The sequence below is a fragment of the Phoca vitulina genome, unplaced genomic scaffold, assembly GCF_004348235.1.
Source record: "Phoca vitulina isolate PV1807 unplaced genomic scaffold, GSC_HSeal_1.0 scaffold5, whole genome shotgun sequence".
NCBI lineage: Eukaryota > Metazoa > Chordata > Mammalia > Carnivora > Phocidae > Phoca > Phoca vitulina.
The window spans coordinates 29,606,627-29,626,049 of NW_022589708.1; the positions used below are offsets into that span (position 1 = coordinate 29,606,627).

Below are 19,423 nucleotides of genomic sequence, written 5' to 3' on the forward strand. Positions count from 1 at the left end.
AAAAAAAAAGAATAAAGTAAGATAATGCATAAAAAAGCATTTAGAATGTTTGTTGTCAAATATTTCTGCTCAATAAATGTTAGCTATTACTGGAAAAAAAAAATAAATAAAATAAAATTAAATTAAATGTAAAAAAACACACAAGAATGACAGCAAAACTCAGTCTTCTAAACCTGCAAGGAAGACGGAACAGGAAGGAGTCACTATCAGTCCGAGGAGGTCACTTCATTTAGAAATGTAAAATGGATAAACATTAGGTAACAGACTTGGGTTTTGACATTCTCTGCGCCAAGGACCCACAGTGGGGGACAAACCAACAAGAACCTGGAATGTTCTGGAATTGGATGTGCAGCCTACCACTGAGGGCAGGGAGCTTTACAGTGAAGCAAAAACAGAACGACTGTTTAGGAAAATACTGAGACCCTCAAATCCCTCCCCTCCCCAGGCAGCTGCTCCTTTCCCGCTTTATTCTATTGCTTAAATAAACCAAAATTAAAAGCCACTGGATTTAAGATACCTTGCACAAATACGGGTACCTTACAAACACAGGAGGATTAAGTGAGGGTCTGTGTACAAGAAGGTAGACTCAGTGACGGCACGGACTTGCCATCTGTTTGGTCACTGCTGTGTCCCCATCCCCTACAAGGTGCCTAGCACACAGAGTGTACTCAATAGACATGCAGCAGAGGAGTTTCAGAGAGGAATTTTTACAATCTCCAAGAAAAGAGACCATCAATATCATGGATAGAAAACATGACAGAATATAAAAATCTGAACATCATGGGCACCTGGGTGGCTCAGTCGATTAAGTGTCTGCCTTCGGCTCAGGTCATGATCCCAGGGTCCTGGGATCAAGTGCCACATTGGGCTCCCTGCTCAGCAGGGAGTCTTCTTCTCCCTCTACCCCTCCCCTCTGCTTGTGATCTCTCTCTCTCTCTCTCTCTCTCTCTCACACACACACCCACACACACACATACTCTCTGTCTCTCAAATAAATAAATAAAATCTTTAAAAAAAAATCTGAACATCAATCCAGGAGATGCAACATCTGACTAAAAGGACTATCTAGAATGAAAGAATAGAGAAAACTGGAAAGCAGGAGGGATTTACAGAGAAAGAAGGCAGGATGTTTTGCAGAACTCAAGTTTCCTGGTTAAAATGCCCACCAGCACAAAAAATGAAAATATCATGGACTAGGAATGAAAAGATTCTGATTCTATCTAAAAGGTATTTTAGAGAAAGCTCACAGGAATCAGAAATGAGAATGATACAGGACTTCCACAGCAATCCCAACGCTGAAATATAATGAAATAATGTCTTCTATACTCTGTTGGACATGGTTTCCAACCTAGAATTCTACACCTAGCTCAAAGAACAATCAAGATTGAAGATATAATGAAGACATTTTCAGACACAGGAGGTTCTCAAAGTTTACCTCCCCCATATCCTCTTTCCTCTCCTGCTCCTGAGAAAAGGCAACAGGAGAATGAATTCTACCCAGAGAGGGAACATAAGGAAAAGGGAGTCTTGGCATCCAGGAACAGGCAGGGCTACACTGAGGAGCGGACAGGAGAATTCCCAGGATGAGGGCAGAGGGAAGGCCCCCCACGACAGCTGTGCGCGGGTCTGCAGAGAAGCAGGTCAGAGGGCAGCAGGGGATCCAAGGGCGCTACCAGCAGGAACAGTTAAAAAAACAAAGGAAAATAAAACTCTTGGTGGATTTGTATGTCTAACTGTACCGAAGTCAGTTCATCTGGAGAGTTTGGGGGTAAATTAATGACAAAAACCAAAAACAGCAAGTAAGTGTCTTTTCACAATTAACTCTAGGAAAAACAAAAGGTTGGATGAAAAAAAGAAACATAAAGATAAAATACGGCATGGCGGAGATACCAAAACAAATAGCTTTTGTTAAGTAACCACATCTGGGTAATCAAATGCACATGAGAGACGGGGTAGGAATCTGCTATTTTCCTTATAATACCCGTAAGATTAATACTTTCTAAACTATAGACAAATTGCCTTATAAAATAGAAGTTAAATTTCAAGAAAAAATTTCATCCAAAGAACAACCTATTGTAGACAGTGACTTCTTATCTCATGAAGGGATTATAGATCTTTGGAACAAAAGCATTTAGTCTCACAGCAAGAGAGGATTTAGATTTAGATATAAATTTTGCAAAACACTAAGGTAGGTTTTGAAAAGCTAGTTCTCTGCTTAAACTCTTACAAGAAATTGAAATCCATTACATCATGAACAAAACTACAGCACATCAATGCATGTCCTTATGACCTCACCATTCTGCTTTAGCCCTTGTCAATGAAGGGAAAATTAGATGATCAGGCACTTAGTCTCAAATCTCAAAAGCAGCCACCAATAAGGATTAATTACATTAAATTCAATAAAGCCTCTATTTTTAAAATCAGCCTTGTATGTAAATCTACCTTGTTCTCAAATGAAGCAGGGGTTACAAACTAAGGCGGGGGAGGCCCCAATCCAACCTGCCCCCAGCTCTGTAATACCTACCAGCTAAGAATGGTTTTTATGGGTTTTTTTTTTTAATGGTTAAAAAACAGAAAAATCAAAAGAATAATTTTGTGACACATGGAAAAAAAAATCATGAGAATTCAAATCTCAGTGTCCACAGATAAAGGTTTATTGGAACACAGCCTCGTTTGTTAATGTTTGCATCTACGGCTGCTTTTTACTGATGGTAGACAATGTGTGGCCTGCAAAGCCTAAAATCCTTGCTATCAGGTCCCTTTCAGAAAAAAATTGTTGACCCCTGAACTAAAGGATTCTAGTTCTGAATTTCACTTGAAATGAAACTGAGCCAAATTCATATATAAAAACGTGCAGAGGGGCGCCTGGGTGTCTCAGCTGGTTAAGCGTCTACCTTCAGCTCAGGTCATGATCCCAGGGCCCTGGGACAGACCCCGCATCGGGCTCCCTGCTCAGCGGGAGGCCTGCTTCTCCCTCTCCCAACCCCCTGCTTGTGTTCCCTCTCTCGCTGGGTCTCTGTCAAATAAATAAAATCTTTAAAAAAAAAAAAAAATGTGCACAGAAAGAGTCCTTGAATCAAGAGATGTTTGAATAAAGAACCTTAGAGACAGTCTACACAACCCTTAAAAAAGTCCAGAGGGATTTAATGGTTTGCTTAGGGTCAGTCGGGTAAATGGGAACAGAATCAAGGCTGGAGTCTGATCACATGGCTCCTCTCTTAGATAAGCATCTGTCCCCCAAGTTTTAACCCTTGGTTCCTACTCTACCCTTCAACTTCTTACTCAATCACTTACTTTGTTTTAGTTAAAATGTTAATAAACTGTGCCTTTCAATTTGACGTTTCCCAAATATTTAAAACAAATTCCTGCTGATATTTACTTATGACTATGCCAAAAAAAGCAGCATAGACCACTGATGAAGGACAGTCTTTAGGGTCAGGGAGACCCAGCTTCTGGCTCTGCCCCTGGGGAATCGCTCTGGCCCCAATAATCATCTGACCTTCTCTCAACTTCACCTGTCTCTTCCTTAAAAGTGAGTGTGTACCTAACTCACAGGAGTGTGGTTAGACTGAATAAAATGGAGGATGTCAAGAACCGAATGTACTGACAGTCACAGAATCCAGAGCTCAAGAAATGTTACCTATCATACACTGTTTCATGTCCCGACTTTGACACCCATCATTATCCCTGGAGAGCTTCCCAGGTAGTGATGTCAAACTTCACTGTGTGTAACAATCACACTGGTGAACCTGTGAGTGCAGACACCCTCAGCCCCACTCCCAGCGACTCTGATTATTTAATCTGGAAAAGGCAGGAATCTGCATTTCCAAGCTCAAGTGTGATTTGGATACAGGTAGTCCATGGAATGGAAACAGTGCTCCTAGATAATGAAAAAGATACCGAGAGGTTAAGAGACGAGCAAAAGCCTAAGTGATCACAGCCTTAATTAAATACAAAATGGCAAGGAGTGAAGGAGTGCTAATTCCTTTGGCTGTTTTTCCTTCCACAACAGTCCTAATTTTTTTTTTTTTTTTGCCTTAAACTTATGTTGGGCCCCATAAGTTAATGTTATATACAATATGAAGATTATTTCCCAGTTTATAAAGGTTAGGACTTCCAGTTATACAACCAATTAAATATTTATGGAACTCAAAAAGGTCAGTACTCAGGTCCCTGTAAAACTCCAGTCTTCCATCCTGGATTTCAGCCACACCACCTGTTATTGTCCCCAGAGAATTTAAGGCTGAACCATTTTACTTATTGGTATATTTGCAAACAGAAAGAAAGAAAAAAAAAAACACAGAAAAATAATATGTATTCCGACCTTTCAATACAAACTGAAACAAGCTAAAAATGTGGCTAAACACAAGCATGAAACTATATTCTACCTTGAGAAACCCTGATGGGGAATGAGTGTGAAGCAAATCGCATGCAACAGCTGCCCCTTTGGGTAAGGCTTTTCCAATTAAGTGTCAATTCCAAAACCAGCAACAAAAACAGAGCTGACAGTGGCAAGAGTTTCAGAACGTAAATGTACAGGTTCGAAATTACCTTGCTCCAGTCTAAAGCACAGGGAACGCCTTGCTGCTTCCATCTCTGGAGTCGGGTTATCTAGGACGTGTCTACACCACTGCAAAGGGCTCAGGGATTTCTCTGATGATGTGAATGTCTTTGAAGAGCCAACGTATAACCTTAAAAAAAGAAATCTACATTATAGGTATTACATAGGTATATAGAGATGACCTCCCTTCTAGGGAAAACAACATGTATTTCACAGTTTCTATGAAAACAAAACTCACATTGGATTACTTCAAATACCAAAAGTATTTTTTAACAGGCAAATACCCCCAAATAAAATGTGATGCTTTCTGTAGCTCGGTGGGAAGGAGGACTTCACAAAACTATGAGAACTTAGGTCTCAGAGTCAGAGATCGGAGGCTTTTGTTATTGAACCAGCCTTGAACAGGCACTGTGATGATCTGACTACCTCACTTGTGTTCGTACAAAGGAACACTTTCATCTCCTTCTCTGGCAGCAGAAGGCTACAGTAACTGGGCTAATGTATGTAAACATGACACGGCAAACAAGGCAAATTTTATGTGCTTTAAAAAAACAAGTCTATAAGTAAGTGAAAGGCTATTGATTCTCTCAACCCTTAAATAATCAGATACCCCCATCTCAAATCTGTACTAAACTTGGCATGTGCTTCTTTCTCACAAAAGCCAAACAGCTTCCAAAGATAGGTTTTAGGAAAAAATTGCTTTCAGCATCTATACTATTACATAGTAATGGGTAGAATTCAAAATAACCACCATGAGGCACTTTAAGTTAAAGATTTTCTCTCTGATATATGGTACTAAGGTAAACTACAGAATATTTTCAGTCACAAGGTTATACAAAAAGAGTTAATCTTTTCAGTTGACTAAAAAAAGGAAGAGAAAAAATTATAATCCCTGCTTCTAGTAATTAACTTTATTTACAAAGCTGTATTGTAATTACAAATCGCATTAAAGTAACACTCCTTTAAACAAAGTTACCATAATTCTAATGAGTACATATTCTTGAAATATCATGCTTCATTATTCACTCTCATACCCTTACAGTCAGGAGCCCCCACCTGTCAAGATAATTCCTCAGCTATCCAAGACGGTTGAGGAATGGTACTACTCTTCAGTAAAATCATCTTACAGATCAGAGGTTGGCAAACTTTTTCTATAAAGGGGCAGCTAGTCAATATTTAGGCTTTGTGGGACACACAGTCTCTGTCACAACCCCTCAATTCCACTATGGCAGCCCCAAAGCATCACAGATGACATGTAATGTGAATAAGTAGGCTGTGTTCCTATAAACTATTTATAGACACGGAAACTTGAATTTCCCATAATTTTCAATGTCATGAATTAGTATTCTTTGGCTTTTTTTTTTTCAGTCATTTAAAAATGTAAAAATCTTGCTGACCAGCCATACACACCATGCAGCAGGGCCAACTTGCCCCCAAGACACAGTCTAACTCCTGTTACAGGTGCAGATTCTAAAATGTCGTTTAATCGATTCAGGAGGAATCCTAATATATCATTCTTCCCTTGGTGGACCACGGGCCTCCCTTCATCAAGAGTATACGGATTATTCCTGGGCCCGCCTCAGTCCACTCTGACAAGATTCATACCTACCTATGTAAATCCATCCTTTCACCTTCCCTTGCTCGAAGACCCCTGAAGAGCCCAGTGCTGGGTAGCTCACTCCGCTTCCCCAAGTAAAGGCTAGTCTAAGTCAGCTGTTCTCAATCTTCGGTGCATCGAAATCTCTTAGTGGGCTTGTTAAAATACAAATTGCTAACACTCGACTGCAGGCAGGTCTAATCTACCCGACTCAGAAGGTTTGGAATGTGGTCCAAGAACGTGCAGGTGTAACAAGTTTCCAGGTGATGCTGACGCCGCTGCCCGGAGCCCTCACCTGGAGACGGGCGCTGGGCTAAGCCGCCCTGAGGCACTCCAGCGTCCCTGTTCGCCCCATCACTGGCACGGGCGCAAGCTCTGGCCACCGTTCTAGCCACTGAAAACTAGCAGGAAGTTTCTCCTCATTTCTAAAGTAGTCACAAAAGACCTAAGTATATGCTGCCTACAACATATGCACTTTAAATATAACCACACAGGTGAAAAGTAAAAGGATGTAAAAGTAAAATGCCCACAACGAAAAGCCTAGGCCCAGAAGGTTTCACTGCTGAGTTCTACCAAATATCAGAGAAAAAAAACTGAAGACCAATATTCCTCATAAACACAGAAGCAAAAATCTGGATATTTTAGCAAATTGAGTCCAACCATATATAAAAGGGATACTTCATCATTACGAAGTAGGGTTTATCCCAGGAATGAAAGGTTGGCTTAACAATCAGTGTAGCTTACCACAGAAAAGGCATATGATAATCTCAACAACAACAACAAAGCATCTGACATCCATCCCTGATAAAAACTCTCAGCAAATTAAGAAGGAAACACATTTGATCTGATTAAAGGCATCTACAAAAACAGCATTCTTAATAGTGAAAGACTGAACGCGCTTCCCCTAACATCAGGAACAAAACAAGGACTAGAGGTTCTAGCTAGTGCAATCACGCAATAAATAAAAACATTTAGACTGGAAGTAAATAGTCAATCTATGTTTATTCACAGATTACATGATTATCTATGTAAAAAAATCTGAGGAACCTACAAAAAAGATACTTGAACTAATGAGGGAGTTTAGGAAAAAGACTGTAGCATGCCAGATCAACATACAAGAGTTACGTGCATTTCTATACGCGCCACGATCAGTATTTTAGAAATTTCACTTCCCATTTACACAAAAACCATAAAGGATAAATCTGATAAAGGATAGCAAGCCCTATACGCTAAAAACTACAAAACATTCTGAGGGAAATTAAAGATATAAATGGAAAGACAGACCATGTTCACGGATCAGAAGACTAAATATTGTTAAGATGTCGATTATCCTTCAATGTACCCATTTAACAAAATCCCAAAACTGAAGTTTTCTTGTATAAGAAAGTTCAAGTCTTTCTTGAAGAAATGTGAAAGCTGATTCTAAAATTCATATGGAAATGCAAAGCTCCTAGAATAGTCAAAACAACCTTGAAAAAACAATGAAGTTGGAGAGCTACCACTGAGTGGGACACATTACAAAGCTATAGCGGTAAGGACAGTTTAGTAGGACATGAAGACAGACAGATCAATGGAGAAACAAGATGGCCCAGAACTGTACACATGGAAAACTGACCCTTGACAAAGTATAAAGACAATTCAATGAAAAAAAGATAGCCTTTTGAGCAAATCATGCTGAAACACATGGATATCTATATACAAAAAATAAATTTTGAGCCATACTTCACACAACATCCAAAGTTAACTCAAAACAGATTTACAAAAATGTCAAACCTGGAACTATAAAAATTTTTAAAAGAAACCATAGGCAAAGTCCCTGTGTCCTTGGGTTGGCAATTATTTCTTAGAATTTCTTACATGGAAAAATATCCATAAAAGAAAAAAAATTTTTATCAATTGGACTTCACTAAAATTAAAATTACAACTTTGCTCCTTGAAAGACACTAATAGAATAAATGATAAACCACAGATTGGGTAAAAATATTTGCAAATCACATATCTGATTAAAAAAAAACTTGTATGTAGAATATACATAAGAACTCTGCAAACTCAGTAATAAGCAACCCAATTTTTAAAAATGGACAAAACATTTGAACAGACATTTCACCTAAGAAAATCTATGGATGGCAAATAGCACACAGAAAATATGCTCATCATTTGTCATGAAGAAATGCAAAGTAGAACCACTCTGAGGTACGACTACACACCTATCAGAATGGCTCAAATCAAAAAGACTGGCCATGGCAAGTATGAGGAGTGCAACTGAAACTCTCATACGGTGCTGGCATAAACATGAAACAGCCCCCTAGCCACTTTGGGAAAGATTTTGGCAGCTTCCTAAGAAGTTAACATACACCTACTCTCTGTTCCAGCCTCTCAACAGCATTAAGTATTTATCCAAAAGATATGAACGCATGCGTCCACACAAAGGCTAATTTGTAATAGCCAAAACTTGAAAATGGCCCAAATGTTCATTAAAAGACGAATGGATAAAAAAACCATTGTTATATCCATACAGTCTAATAGTTCTCACAATAAAAAGGAATGAACTATTGATTCATGTAACAACACAGAATTTCAAATTATCTTGATTGTAAGAAGCCAGACCAAAAACAAATGACAAATGGTACATACTATATAATTTCGCAGATATGAAAGTATAGGAAAATGCAAACTAATCTAGACTGACAGAAAGCAGACCAGTGGTTGGATGCCTTGATGGGAAGTAGGCAGGAGCAGGAGAGAGGGAATACAAAGGGCCACAAAGAAACTTGGAGCATTAAGATATGTTCACTCTCTCGACTCTAGTGATGGTTTTATGGGTGTGTGTATATGTCAAAACCTAGCAAATAGTACATTTTAATACATGCACCTTATACTTCACTTATACCTCAATAAAGCTTTAAAAAAAAATTAACGAGACAGGAACTGTTTTCTGTCCTTCAATGTCCTTGAGACTGGAGTAGTCATTCCAGGTGAATCAGGAAGATTCAGGTGAAACAAACAAGCAGGTGCCCCAGCCCTGACATAAAGGAGCCACTAAACAGTCAACCATGGAAATTTACTTATTTTATTTATTTTATTTGTTTTAGAGGTGAGGGGAGAGACAGAGATGGCAGGGAGAGGCAGAGAGAGAGACAGAGAATCTTAAGCAGGCTCCACACCCAGTGTGGAGCCCAACACAGGGCTTGATCTCACAATCCTGAGATCATGACCTGAGCCGAAATCAAGAGTCGGCTACTTAACTGACTGAGCCCCCAGGTGCCCCTTTTTATTTTATTTTTTACTTACCTTCTTTTTTTAGAGAGGGAGAGAATGGAACTTATCTTTAGACTTCTTTAGTAAGTTATCCCCACTGTTTGATACACACACAAATTCATGTCACTGCCTGAGTCTCTGCTTGTTCTCAAATGCCTCTCAAGGCCTCCTGAAACTACTGGGTGAAGCACTGTTCTGCTCACTACCTCCAGCATCGTAAGAAGAACTGCTCATATCTTCTATTAGCTTCCACCAACCAGGTTGCCTCAGGATTAGGTACTCCCACCAGTTGGATTTTTTTCTGGTAGTTTCTTGTGGGGTGCTTTTGCTTATAGGGGAACTCTATAAGATTTCCTTTATCCCTTAGGGCCTATGTCATTTAGTTCTTTCATTTGACCACACAGACTTGTGGCGTATTCAAAAAGCAGTGCTCACTCCCACCACTGAGAACATCACAACCTAAGAGCAGAGGCTGGCCCAGAGGCGCTGACTTCAGGCACACCAAATTTAGCCGAAGGAGGGATGAAGTACTTTACTGAACCAGAGAGATGAAATGAACATCTACATGTTGGCTGGTTAAAACCCTAGCCCCATTTTCCCTTTACATTCCTAGAATTGACTGCATTACTTTTATCTCCCAGGAGTATAGAAGCTTGTGTGTGGAGACAGATGAACCCAAGAGAAGACCTAGAAATACCGAAACTTGAACTGGCTACCCATCCAATCACTTGGTAAAGAGCTCCACCCATGCAGAGCTTTAGATCAACTTCAATACCTCCCTCTTTGGGTATAAACAGATAATCAATGACACCAGATACTTCGAATATTCATTTTAAATAGAAGGCCGAGACTAAAAGTAGAGGGGAAAAAGAACTGAGGAAACAATGCAGAGAACTGATGAAAAAGCCAAGACAACCATAATTGGTATCATCTGAGAGAAAAAGTTACATTCACACACACACACACAAAAAAAGATATTAAAAAAGAAACAGTTTCTTCATTTTTGGAAAATGAAACTATTTTAGCAGAAACAAAAAATTCAATAAGTGAGTTTGAAAGATCAAGTTGAAAAAGTCTCCCAGATGCAAAACAAAGACACAGATTTACAATGAAAGACGACAAATAAAAAAATTAAAATGATTGCACCAGTTGGGCCTACATCTGATTATTACAAGTTCTAAAACACACACGTATACACACACACACACACACGGAGAGAAGGTTATTTAAACAAAAAGCAGAAAATTTTGAGAATTGGGGCGCCTGGGTGGCTCAGTTGGTTAAGCGACTGCCTTCGGCTCAGGTCATGATCCTGGAGTCCCTGGATCGAGTCCCACATCGGGCTCCCTGCTCGGCGGGGAGTCTGCTTCTCCCTCTGACCCTCCCCCCTCTCATGTGCTGTCTCTCTCATTCTCTCTCTCTCAAATAAATAAATAAAATCTTTAAAAAAAAAAAAAAAAAAGAAAATTTTGAGAATTGAAGGCAGCCCATTGAGTTCTAAAGTGAGAACACCCAAAAATGTCCAGTACAACAAACAGAGAGGCCCATACCAAGGTACAACATGGCATTTTAGAAAACTAGGGATAAAGGATGCTAAAAAAGAAGTCAAGAAAGATTAGGTATCCAAATTACAGCGCACTTCAATACCTAAAACATAATAAAAATTAGAACAAAATGGAACAATGCCTTCAAACATAAGAGAAAGTGACTTAGGCTTTTTATACCCAGCCCCACTAGGAATCTTTCATGAGGATAGAATACAGACATTTTTAAATAAGCAGGATTTCACACTGTACTTCTCATATATACACCCTTTCTCAGAAAACTATTGGAGGCTGTGCCCCACCTTACTGGAATAATCGAAATATGAAGACAAAGAATCTTAGAAATGGGAGGTCCCACATAAGCAAGAAACCTAAGAAATTCCCATTAACACAACACTGTGCATGCAGCCTAAGAAGCAAAGAGTAAAGACTGGAGCAATGGGCTTAAGAGTTCCAGAAGGGATGGCATTACAAAATAAATTTTTAAAAACAGATTTAAGAGACTGTCAAATACGTATGACCTTATCAAGGAATTTATTGCTCCAGCAGAGTATTTGGAAAAGTAATTAGTAATAGGGATTAAAGAAACTGAAGGGGGAAAAGAGAGGCCATTACTAACTCTTGGAGGAATAAAGGGATTAGAGGACAATAAATGTAACGTACAATTAACAGGGTTCAGTTAAAACTCTTACAATGATAATACAGGCATTATATAGGATTTAACACAAAAATTATGAAAACCATTATGAGAAGGGAAAGAAGATATGGTGGTTTGGGGGTGAGGAGAAGAGGGCTTAGTCTTCATCTTCCAAAACAAGTCTACAGATGTCTAAGATCATATAGTACAAAAGACTGTTCAGAAATAAAGAGCAAAAGAAACAACTATATGAGTATCAAATGATGCCTAAGTGGAGGACTCAAAGGTAGGAATGACAGAGGACTGCTGCTTTCTGTAAAAAGCCTTGCTATTTACATCCTATTTATTACATCACTTTGATAAAACTTCAGAAGCACTGTGCAAAGCATGGTATTAAGACAAGGGATCATTTTCAGAGTCAGTCTCCGAACGTACCCAGGATAGCTTTGAGCCTCCTATTTCTATGGGGAGGCCTAGAGCTGGACCTAAAGAAAGAAAAAGGCAGATGGCAATCATGTAGCTACAAACTCCTTGAGTATGACATAACCCCAAAATTAGATAAGGTAAAACTTGGATTCCTCTTAAATGGTTCCAATCTTCCAAAAAGTCATAAAAAATCACCTTGTTTGTTGTCATTACAATATCCTATTTTGCCATCATTAATACAACATACCTCCTACTGACTTACAAACTGCTCTTTCAACTTCTACAGTTCCACCGATGAAACTATATTAGAATCTGACAAGACAGAAGGAAAACCTTCATCGAAAACTTGAGAATTCCTCAAATATTAGAAAAGCTATCTTTTAAAACGTCACACTCTAATTTTCCTTAACTTTGCTTCAAGAACTTCCAAAGGCACAGGACTAGAAACGATTAGCTTTCTCATAGAATCTCTTCTTTTCCATACATTTCACATTCTGGATGCCCTCACTTAAAACACGTGTTTAACACTGGGAGGACAGGAATAACACAAAGCCCACCATAATAATAATAACCTGAGTGCTTCAAAGGAAGTATTACAACTATCTAGAAAAAAAAAAAAATCCGTTATTCTCAAGTAAATGTTTGGTTCTAAAGTCATCCTTCTGATAACACAAAAACAAATGATAACGACAAAATATATACATATATGTTTTACATACCTATCACTGAGAAGGAATATGTGGCAATGAAGAGCCTTCAATCATCACAAGATCTACTTTAAGGAAAGCTAAAACACCAGCACTGATGAGCACAATCAATCTTCAGTTGGGCTAAAGTGTGTGATTCACTAGCACCCGCTAGGATCACACCGGTCAGCCATGCAAAGCAAACCCACCCCCACTAAGCTATTAAAAGGACACATGAAGTGCAGACTGGAGCTATGGAATGGTCCTACAGCACACTCTCTCCCCATCCCGCAACAGTTAGGGTTAGGGCTTGATTCTTTTTTTTTTTTTTTTTTTTTTAAGATTTTATTTATTTATTTGAGAGAGAGAGAATGAGAGAGAGCACATGAGAGGGGGGAGGGTCAGAGGGAGAAGCAGACCCCCTGCTGAGCAGGGAGCCTGATGTGGGACTCGATCCCGGGACTCCAGGATCATGACCCGAGCCGAAGGCAGTTGCTTAACCAACTGAGCCACCCAGGCGCCCAGGGCTCGATTCTATTTCGGTGTCTCACTGCAAGGTTTCGAAGACCTCAGCACATACTCCACTCAACTCCATTTGCCTCTAGAAAACACTGCGGTTTTCAATTAGCACTGTCACAAAGTGAAGCACCCTCTGGTCTTTTCACTGAAAATCAATTATGGAAAAAGAACAGTTCAGGTGGTCTCATTTACCTGTGCCATATGTACAGTACAAGGTGTTCAGCAGCTTTGATGGAATTGGCAAGGATTTCAGCCAGCTGTCCGGGGTCCTGGTGTTACACTTGAAAGATGAATATCTCATTCATTAAATTTTCCTTAATTTGTACATAGCACCCTTTTCCCCTTATATAATTATGAACTCTTCTCCTGTCTTCTCCCATTGGGCAAGTTCAAAATCTCTGCCACATCCCTTTCACATAAGTTTCAATATTCTTCTAATTGCCACTCCACTAAAATAAAGGCCCTAAAGGACTGTATTTTATGTTAGCTGGCATATTATTACCTTGACTTTTTCTGAATATAGACTTGTCTTCCTGATTGAGGTGTGCAAGACCTGACTTTCCCCAGTGCTACCCTATCTTCAGAGAGCTGGGCTTTTCCACCTACTTTCCTCAAGACCATTTTGCTTCCAAATGGTATAAAATGGAGTTTTTCTAACTGTGACCATAATGCACAAATACATTTACTATTTAACCCAGGGCACACACATGCAAAACTGAAATAAGTTTAATGAAGACAAATTTGTATTGCAAGATATAATGCATTCTGATTTTATATTCTACTGCTCTTCATTTTTTAAAAAAGAAATGCAGGTCAATCCACTAAACTGACTTTATGACACACTAATGGTCATAACCAAGCTCAGGAAAAATATCAGTGGTGTAAACACTTCCGAATCTGGATAAACAATCTGAACTGTGGTTTTAACCTTTCAATAAATAACTAGAGGAGCTTTTGTAAGTCATTTCACCTCAGAGCTTCAGTCCCTCAATCATGAAATAGGGGAGCTGAAACAGGTCATGGAAAGGTCTAGTATGTAGTTAACAACTTCCTGCTCTTCTTGCCACTTCACACCAATCTTCTTTCTTTTCCTGATACTTTTCGGGAAGTATCAATGGTGCTTCTCAGCCTAGTGACACTGGGACAGTGATCTGGAAAACATCCTTCCATACACACTGGCAAATCATCCAGTCACATGCCCCGAGGTACGCATCAAAATTGCAATCCCTGGAGCTTATTTGCTCCTGATATTCAGAGATTGCCCCCTTTACTTTCTAGCCTATGGTCCTCTGGAGAGCTAAGGCTGTCAAACTAGTAGCAGTCACTGAAAAATCCATATGGCAGGATGTGAAGTTTATTATGGGATTATAACAAATTGGACTTAAGAATTAAGGCTCTAGGGGGCGCCTGGGTGGCTCAGTCGGTTATGATTTCGGCTCAGGTTATGACCTCAGGGTTGTGGGATCAAGCCCTGCATGGGGCTCCATGCTCAGTGGGGACTCTCCTTGAGATTCTCCCTCGGCCCCTCTCCTCTCCCTATTCATGCACACTCACTCTTTTTAAAATAAATAAATCTTTAAAAAAAAATTAAGGTCCTAGAACCACAATCTAATTTCCTGAGACATTTACTTCTAGCAGCCCTGTGCTAAGGTTAAAGAAAAATCAAATAACTTAAATTCAACTGAAATATTTGAAGAAATGAGACAACTGTTTTGTTTCAAAGATTTTCATCAAAATGAAAAGCAGAACACACTATCCTCATAAAGTTTTGGTTTTTTGTAAACAGAAGATACTTATAGGTTAAATAATTGTTTGGAAAAAAGACCCAAGAGAACTGATTGACCGTTCATTAACTAATGAACCGTCATCAAGCAAATATTGATTCTACAATTCACTGTTTTCCTTCTACACATAATTCTTGAGCCAAGGGTTGCCAGGTTGTTAATAAAAGGTGAAGACTTACAGTCCAAGGTTTTATTAGGAAAAAAATGGGACTTACATGAAAGAACTTCTAAAATGTTCAAAGATTAATCTACGTTTGTGAACTTTCTTTCCTGAAGACAAGACATCTTAGCGGGAAGTACTATTCTAAATAATATCAATTTTGTTTAACCCATTAGGATGAAATCATGATTAAAATGCATGAAAAATTATAGGGGAGACAGCTGACAGTAAGCTAGTCCTTAACAAACACGGTTACTTTAACAACAATGCAACTTTACAGGGAGACAAAGACGTCCAAGATATGTTCAGTGAAAGGTAAGTAAAAAAACTGATGTGTATATATTTGCATAGTGATTTGAATAATTATGTTTTTATCTTGGAGGATCTACAGAATGTTAACGGTTAAACTCTGAATCATGGTAGTGGACTGAGGACAAGAGGGAAGACTCCTGTGACTTCATACTCACATCTGTGGGGGTTTTTTTCTTCCACAGTGAAAATGTAAAACTATTTTTAAGTATTTTTAAAATAATCAGGTACAACACTACAGTTGTTTCTTAACAGGGGAAATTAAAATAAGTTGCCTCCCTGCAAACGTACTAGGCAATCCAAATGAAAAACACCCTATTTGTGAGACTACAGGACAGGGACATAGTCTGCAGCGATGAAGGAACATCAGAGAGCTTTGCAAGCATTAACAAGTGGGTTAAACTTTGAGAATTAGACCTGTTATTTGTTCATCAATAAGCCAAAATATTGCAATACAGAAATATTTTAATGTGTAAGATGCCAGGACAGGAAGTTCTCTGTAAATCAGATGACCTTAAAATTTTTTTTAATTACATCCCACCTAAGAGTAATGATCCCTCCATTTTTCCACATGGGATTCTAATCCTAAATTTGTTTTGAGAAAGACAGGCCACAAAACAGTGTGCCCCTTGTCTGTGGGAACATCTGCAGTGTGTCAAGGCACTGATTTATGTACTCCCCGAAATACGTGATGAGCGAAATTAATAGAACCTGCTATACTTCACGTTCACTTCAAACCATCTGAAGTGCTAAGAGTAATCCCACTAAGCAGGTCATTTTTTCCCAAAGTTATTCCAATACTATTTTGACAAAAAATAAACTACAAAAAGCCTACATATCAAAATTCTAGCAGTAGCTGGATGATAACTAAGTAGGTAGAAGTCCATTCAATAGAAGAAAATATTACAATTATATTAACTATGTATATACTACCCCAATTGAATACACTTACAAAATAGTAAGTATATAAAATTTTTAAAAATGCTAACATTTTTAATGCACAGGATTGATACCCATCAAAAATACAAACGTTACCATTTAAGTACATATCTCCAGAAAAGGCCAAGTGGGCACTAAATCAAGGTAAGGTAATTTGAAAGTAGCATAAGGGCTTATAGTCTTTATAACCTAAGAATGACCACCATGAGAGCATTTTCTAGTACCATGTTCAGGTTGAAACTCAGTTTATAACATAGCCTGGGCTTCACAAAAACAAAGGTGTCATTTCTGAAGAAAGGCTTAAAGCTCCCCAAAGTGGTGAGTTGTTTTGATCTTTACAACCTGAGCTACCAGCACAGCTGCCCACAGGTAGAGTACTGAGGAGGAGGAGGAGGAGGCTTTATTGTAGCTCCATACATTTTGATGCTCTGAATCAACCCAATTAGTTAATGCACCTTACAGTCGGAGTTCTCACTAAGAGTATAAGGGAACACCACAAGTCTCAACAGAAAACCAGTAAGGTTCTCCGTCTCCCATTCCCCCTGTGCGATCATGCAACAGGACCACAGAGAAAGTGAGGAAAACCCAGCTTGCAAAAACAGGAAGGGCCCTAAGTAGAAGGACCCAAGATAAAAGGACAACTGTTCTTCACGGGGCCGCCGGTATGGAAAGGTGAATGCTGTTCATTTTCCCTGCAGGAATTTAAGTCTGACCTTCTCTGAGGCTTCTACTCATCTTACCATATCCCACTACCTCTCCTGATGGAGGAAAGCAAACGAACCAACCAAAAGAAGTCAGTTATGAAAGGACTTACTCCATGAGAAAACAGCATGAAAAATAAGGGAATTAGACACCCCCCACCAAAGTTGCTCATTGATGGAAAGTAGAAAGAGCTAACCAGATTTCAAAGGAAAAGATGCCTCCAGCTACAAGTTTTCTGATAACCAACTTAGGTTTCTATAATAATAATAATAATAAAGCTTCTTGAATCTCACTTTTCTTCAATCAACGGTTCGATTTTAAAAATTAAAGATCCTTGGTTTCTAAGTAACAGAGTGCTTTCAAGTTGCCCACTCCATTCCCTGCAAAAGCCCTCCTTTTTGACACCATTACTGACAAGTAAAGCCAGTGAGGGCAGCAGATTTCAAAAAGCAAGTCTGTCTTTGAAATGAGAAGCTATCAACGAAAATGAGGACATGCGACTACACAACTCAAACTGCAAGCACGAATCTCTGAGGAGAGATCCATCACTAGGAGGCTTGGGATGCCACGGGAGGAGACAACACGCAAATCCTGTCCAGCGTTCGTTTGGGAGGAAAGACCAGGAACAGTCACAGACTGAGGCCAACCCCTACCCAACCCCCGCTACTCCCAAGAATGACGGGGGGAAAAGCAGGGCTGAGTAACAAAAAGACGGCACGGATTTTTCAGTTAATGCTAACAGGGAGCCTGGGACCGAATCATCAGCCGAGAGCAGAAGATGGGGAGATGGAGGGGACCAATTCATCCCCAGCTGGGTCAGCCTGAGCTATGAGAAACAGGTTTCCGCCCTCGCGAAAAGCCTCCGCTCCTCGCCGAGTTGGGCACCTGCCAGGCCACCACGTCCGGGGGCAATGGCGAGGTCCCCCTCTCCCTCCCTGCCCACGCCCTCCCCGGGCCTCCGAGGCCGGGGTCCCGGGGGAGGGAGCGGCGGCAATACCAGGTGTAGTCGTCCTCGTCCCGCCAGGCGGCTACGCTCTCCAGGTCCAGCGGCTCCACCTCGTCCAGCAGCGTGGGGGGCGGCGAGGGCGGCGCGGCGGCTCCCCCCGGCGGCGTCCCCGCGCCCCCCGGCTCCGGCCCGCCGCCGCCCGCGCCGAAGAAGCCCGCCGCCGGCTTGAAGTAAACGAAGGGCGCCTCGGGGGGCTGCGCCAGGCTGCAGAGCAGGGAGGGCGCCGGGCTGGGCAGGCAGTAGGTCCCCGAGAACGCGGGGCTGGAGCCGCCGCTGCCGCCGCCCCCGGCGCCCAACGCCAGCCCGAGCCCCAGGCCCCCCGAGGCGGCGGCAGCGGCCGGGGGGCTCCGCGGACCCAACGGGCTGCAGGCCCCGGCGGGGGGCGGCGCGGCGGGCGGCGGCGGCGGCAGCAGCAGCAGGTGCGGGGCGGCGGCCGCGCTAGCCGCCCGGCTACGCAGCTGCTCGTTCTGCTTCTCCAGCTTGCGCACTAGCTCCTGCAGCTTCTTCACCTCCAGCTCCGCGTTCACCACCGGCCCGGAGCCCGCTCCGGAGCCGCCCCCTGCCGAGGCGCATTTCACCTGCTCCGCCATCATCGTGGGCCCCGAAGGCGCCGCGGCCGCCGGGGGCGGGAGCGGGGGAGGGGGGGCAGAGGGTGCGCGCCGCCGCGCCTGCTCCTCGGGCCGCGGGGAGGCTACGGCTCCTTCCCTGCCGCCCGGGCCCGGGGCGCCGACCACGCTGGGGCAGAGGCCGAGCCGGCTGTTCGCATCAGCACCGGGCCCCAGCCTCCGGCCGAGGCAGCCGCCGCCAAACAGCTCTGCACATGCTCAGAGCGTCCCTCCAGTCCCCTGGGCGCCGCGGCGGCTCCGGGTTTTAGCCGCGGCCCCGGGGCGGGGCGGGGCGCGAACGCCGGGTGGGCGGGGCCGGTGGAGGACCTGCGGGGTGGGGAAAGAGGGGCTCGCGAGGGCGGGGCAGGCAGCGGGGGCCCCCCCGCCCCCGCCACCTAGCCCTAGGTGCCTGATTGGACCTGGCCTGAGCTTTCCCGCCATAGGCCCTTCCGCAGCTGTGGGGAGAGCCAACTGCGCGGATCTCTGAGCCGGGGTTCCCCAAAAGCCGCCGCAGGTGTCTGCCCTAGAGGAGTGCACCCGGCGCCCGCTGGTTTGCTACGGTCCGAGAGCACTTGTGCTCAATGACCTTAGCCACTAAGCACTGGCAAATGAAACCTATAAAGAACCTGAGGGCCAGGGGACGTTGTCCTAAGGGCTGAAAAGTGAAAACGTGGAACAGAAAGACTTTGA

At 41.9% G+C, this 19,423-nt stretch overlaps 1 protein-coding gene across 2 annotated transcripts in view; it reads right to left on the minus strand.

The window, feature by feature from the left end:
* SLAIN1 (SLAIN motif family member 1) overlaps positions 1–18,975 on the minus strand; it is a 59,084-nt gene extending 40,109 nt beyond the window's left edge. Inside the window, exons 1-2 of one of the 2 annotated variants that reach the window (XM_032402805.1) lie at positions 18,120–18,975; positions 4,552–4,691 (exon numbers count right to left, since the gene is read on the minus strand). In XM_032402805.1, the coding sequence (XP_032258696.1) occupies positions 4,552–4,691; positions 18,120–18,721 (742 nt within the window). In that variant the 5' untranslated portion in view covers positions 18,722–18,975. Of the gene's footprint in view, positions 1–4,551; positions 9,272–18,119 lie in introns of those variants that run through there. The other variant, XM_032402806.1, reaches the window with a different exon arrangement.
* Positions 18,976–19,423: the final 448 nt, after the last annotated feature.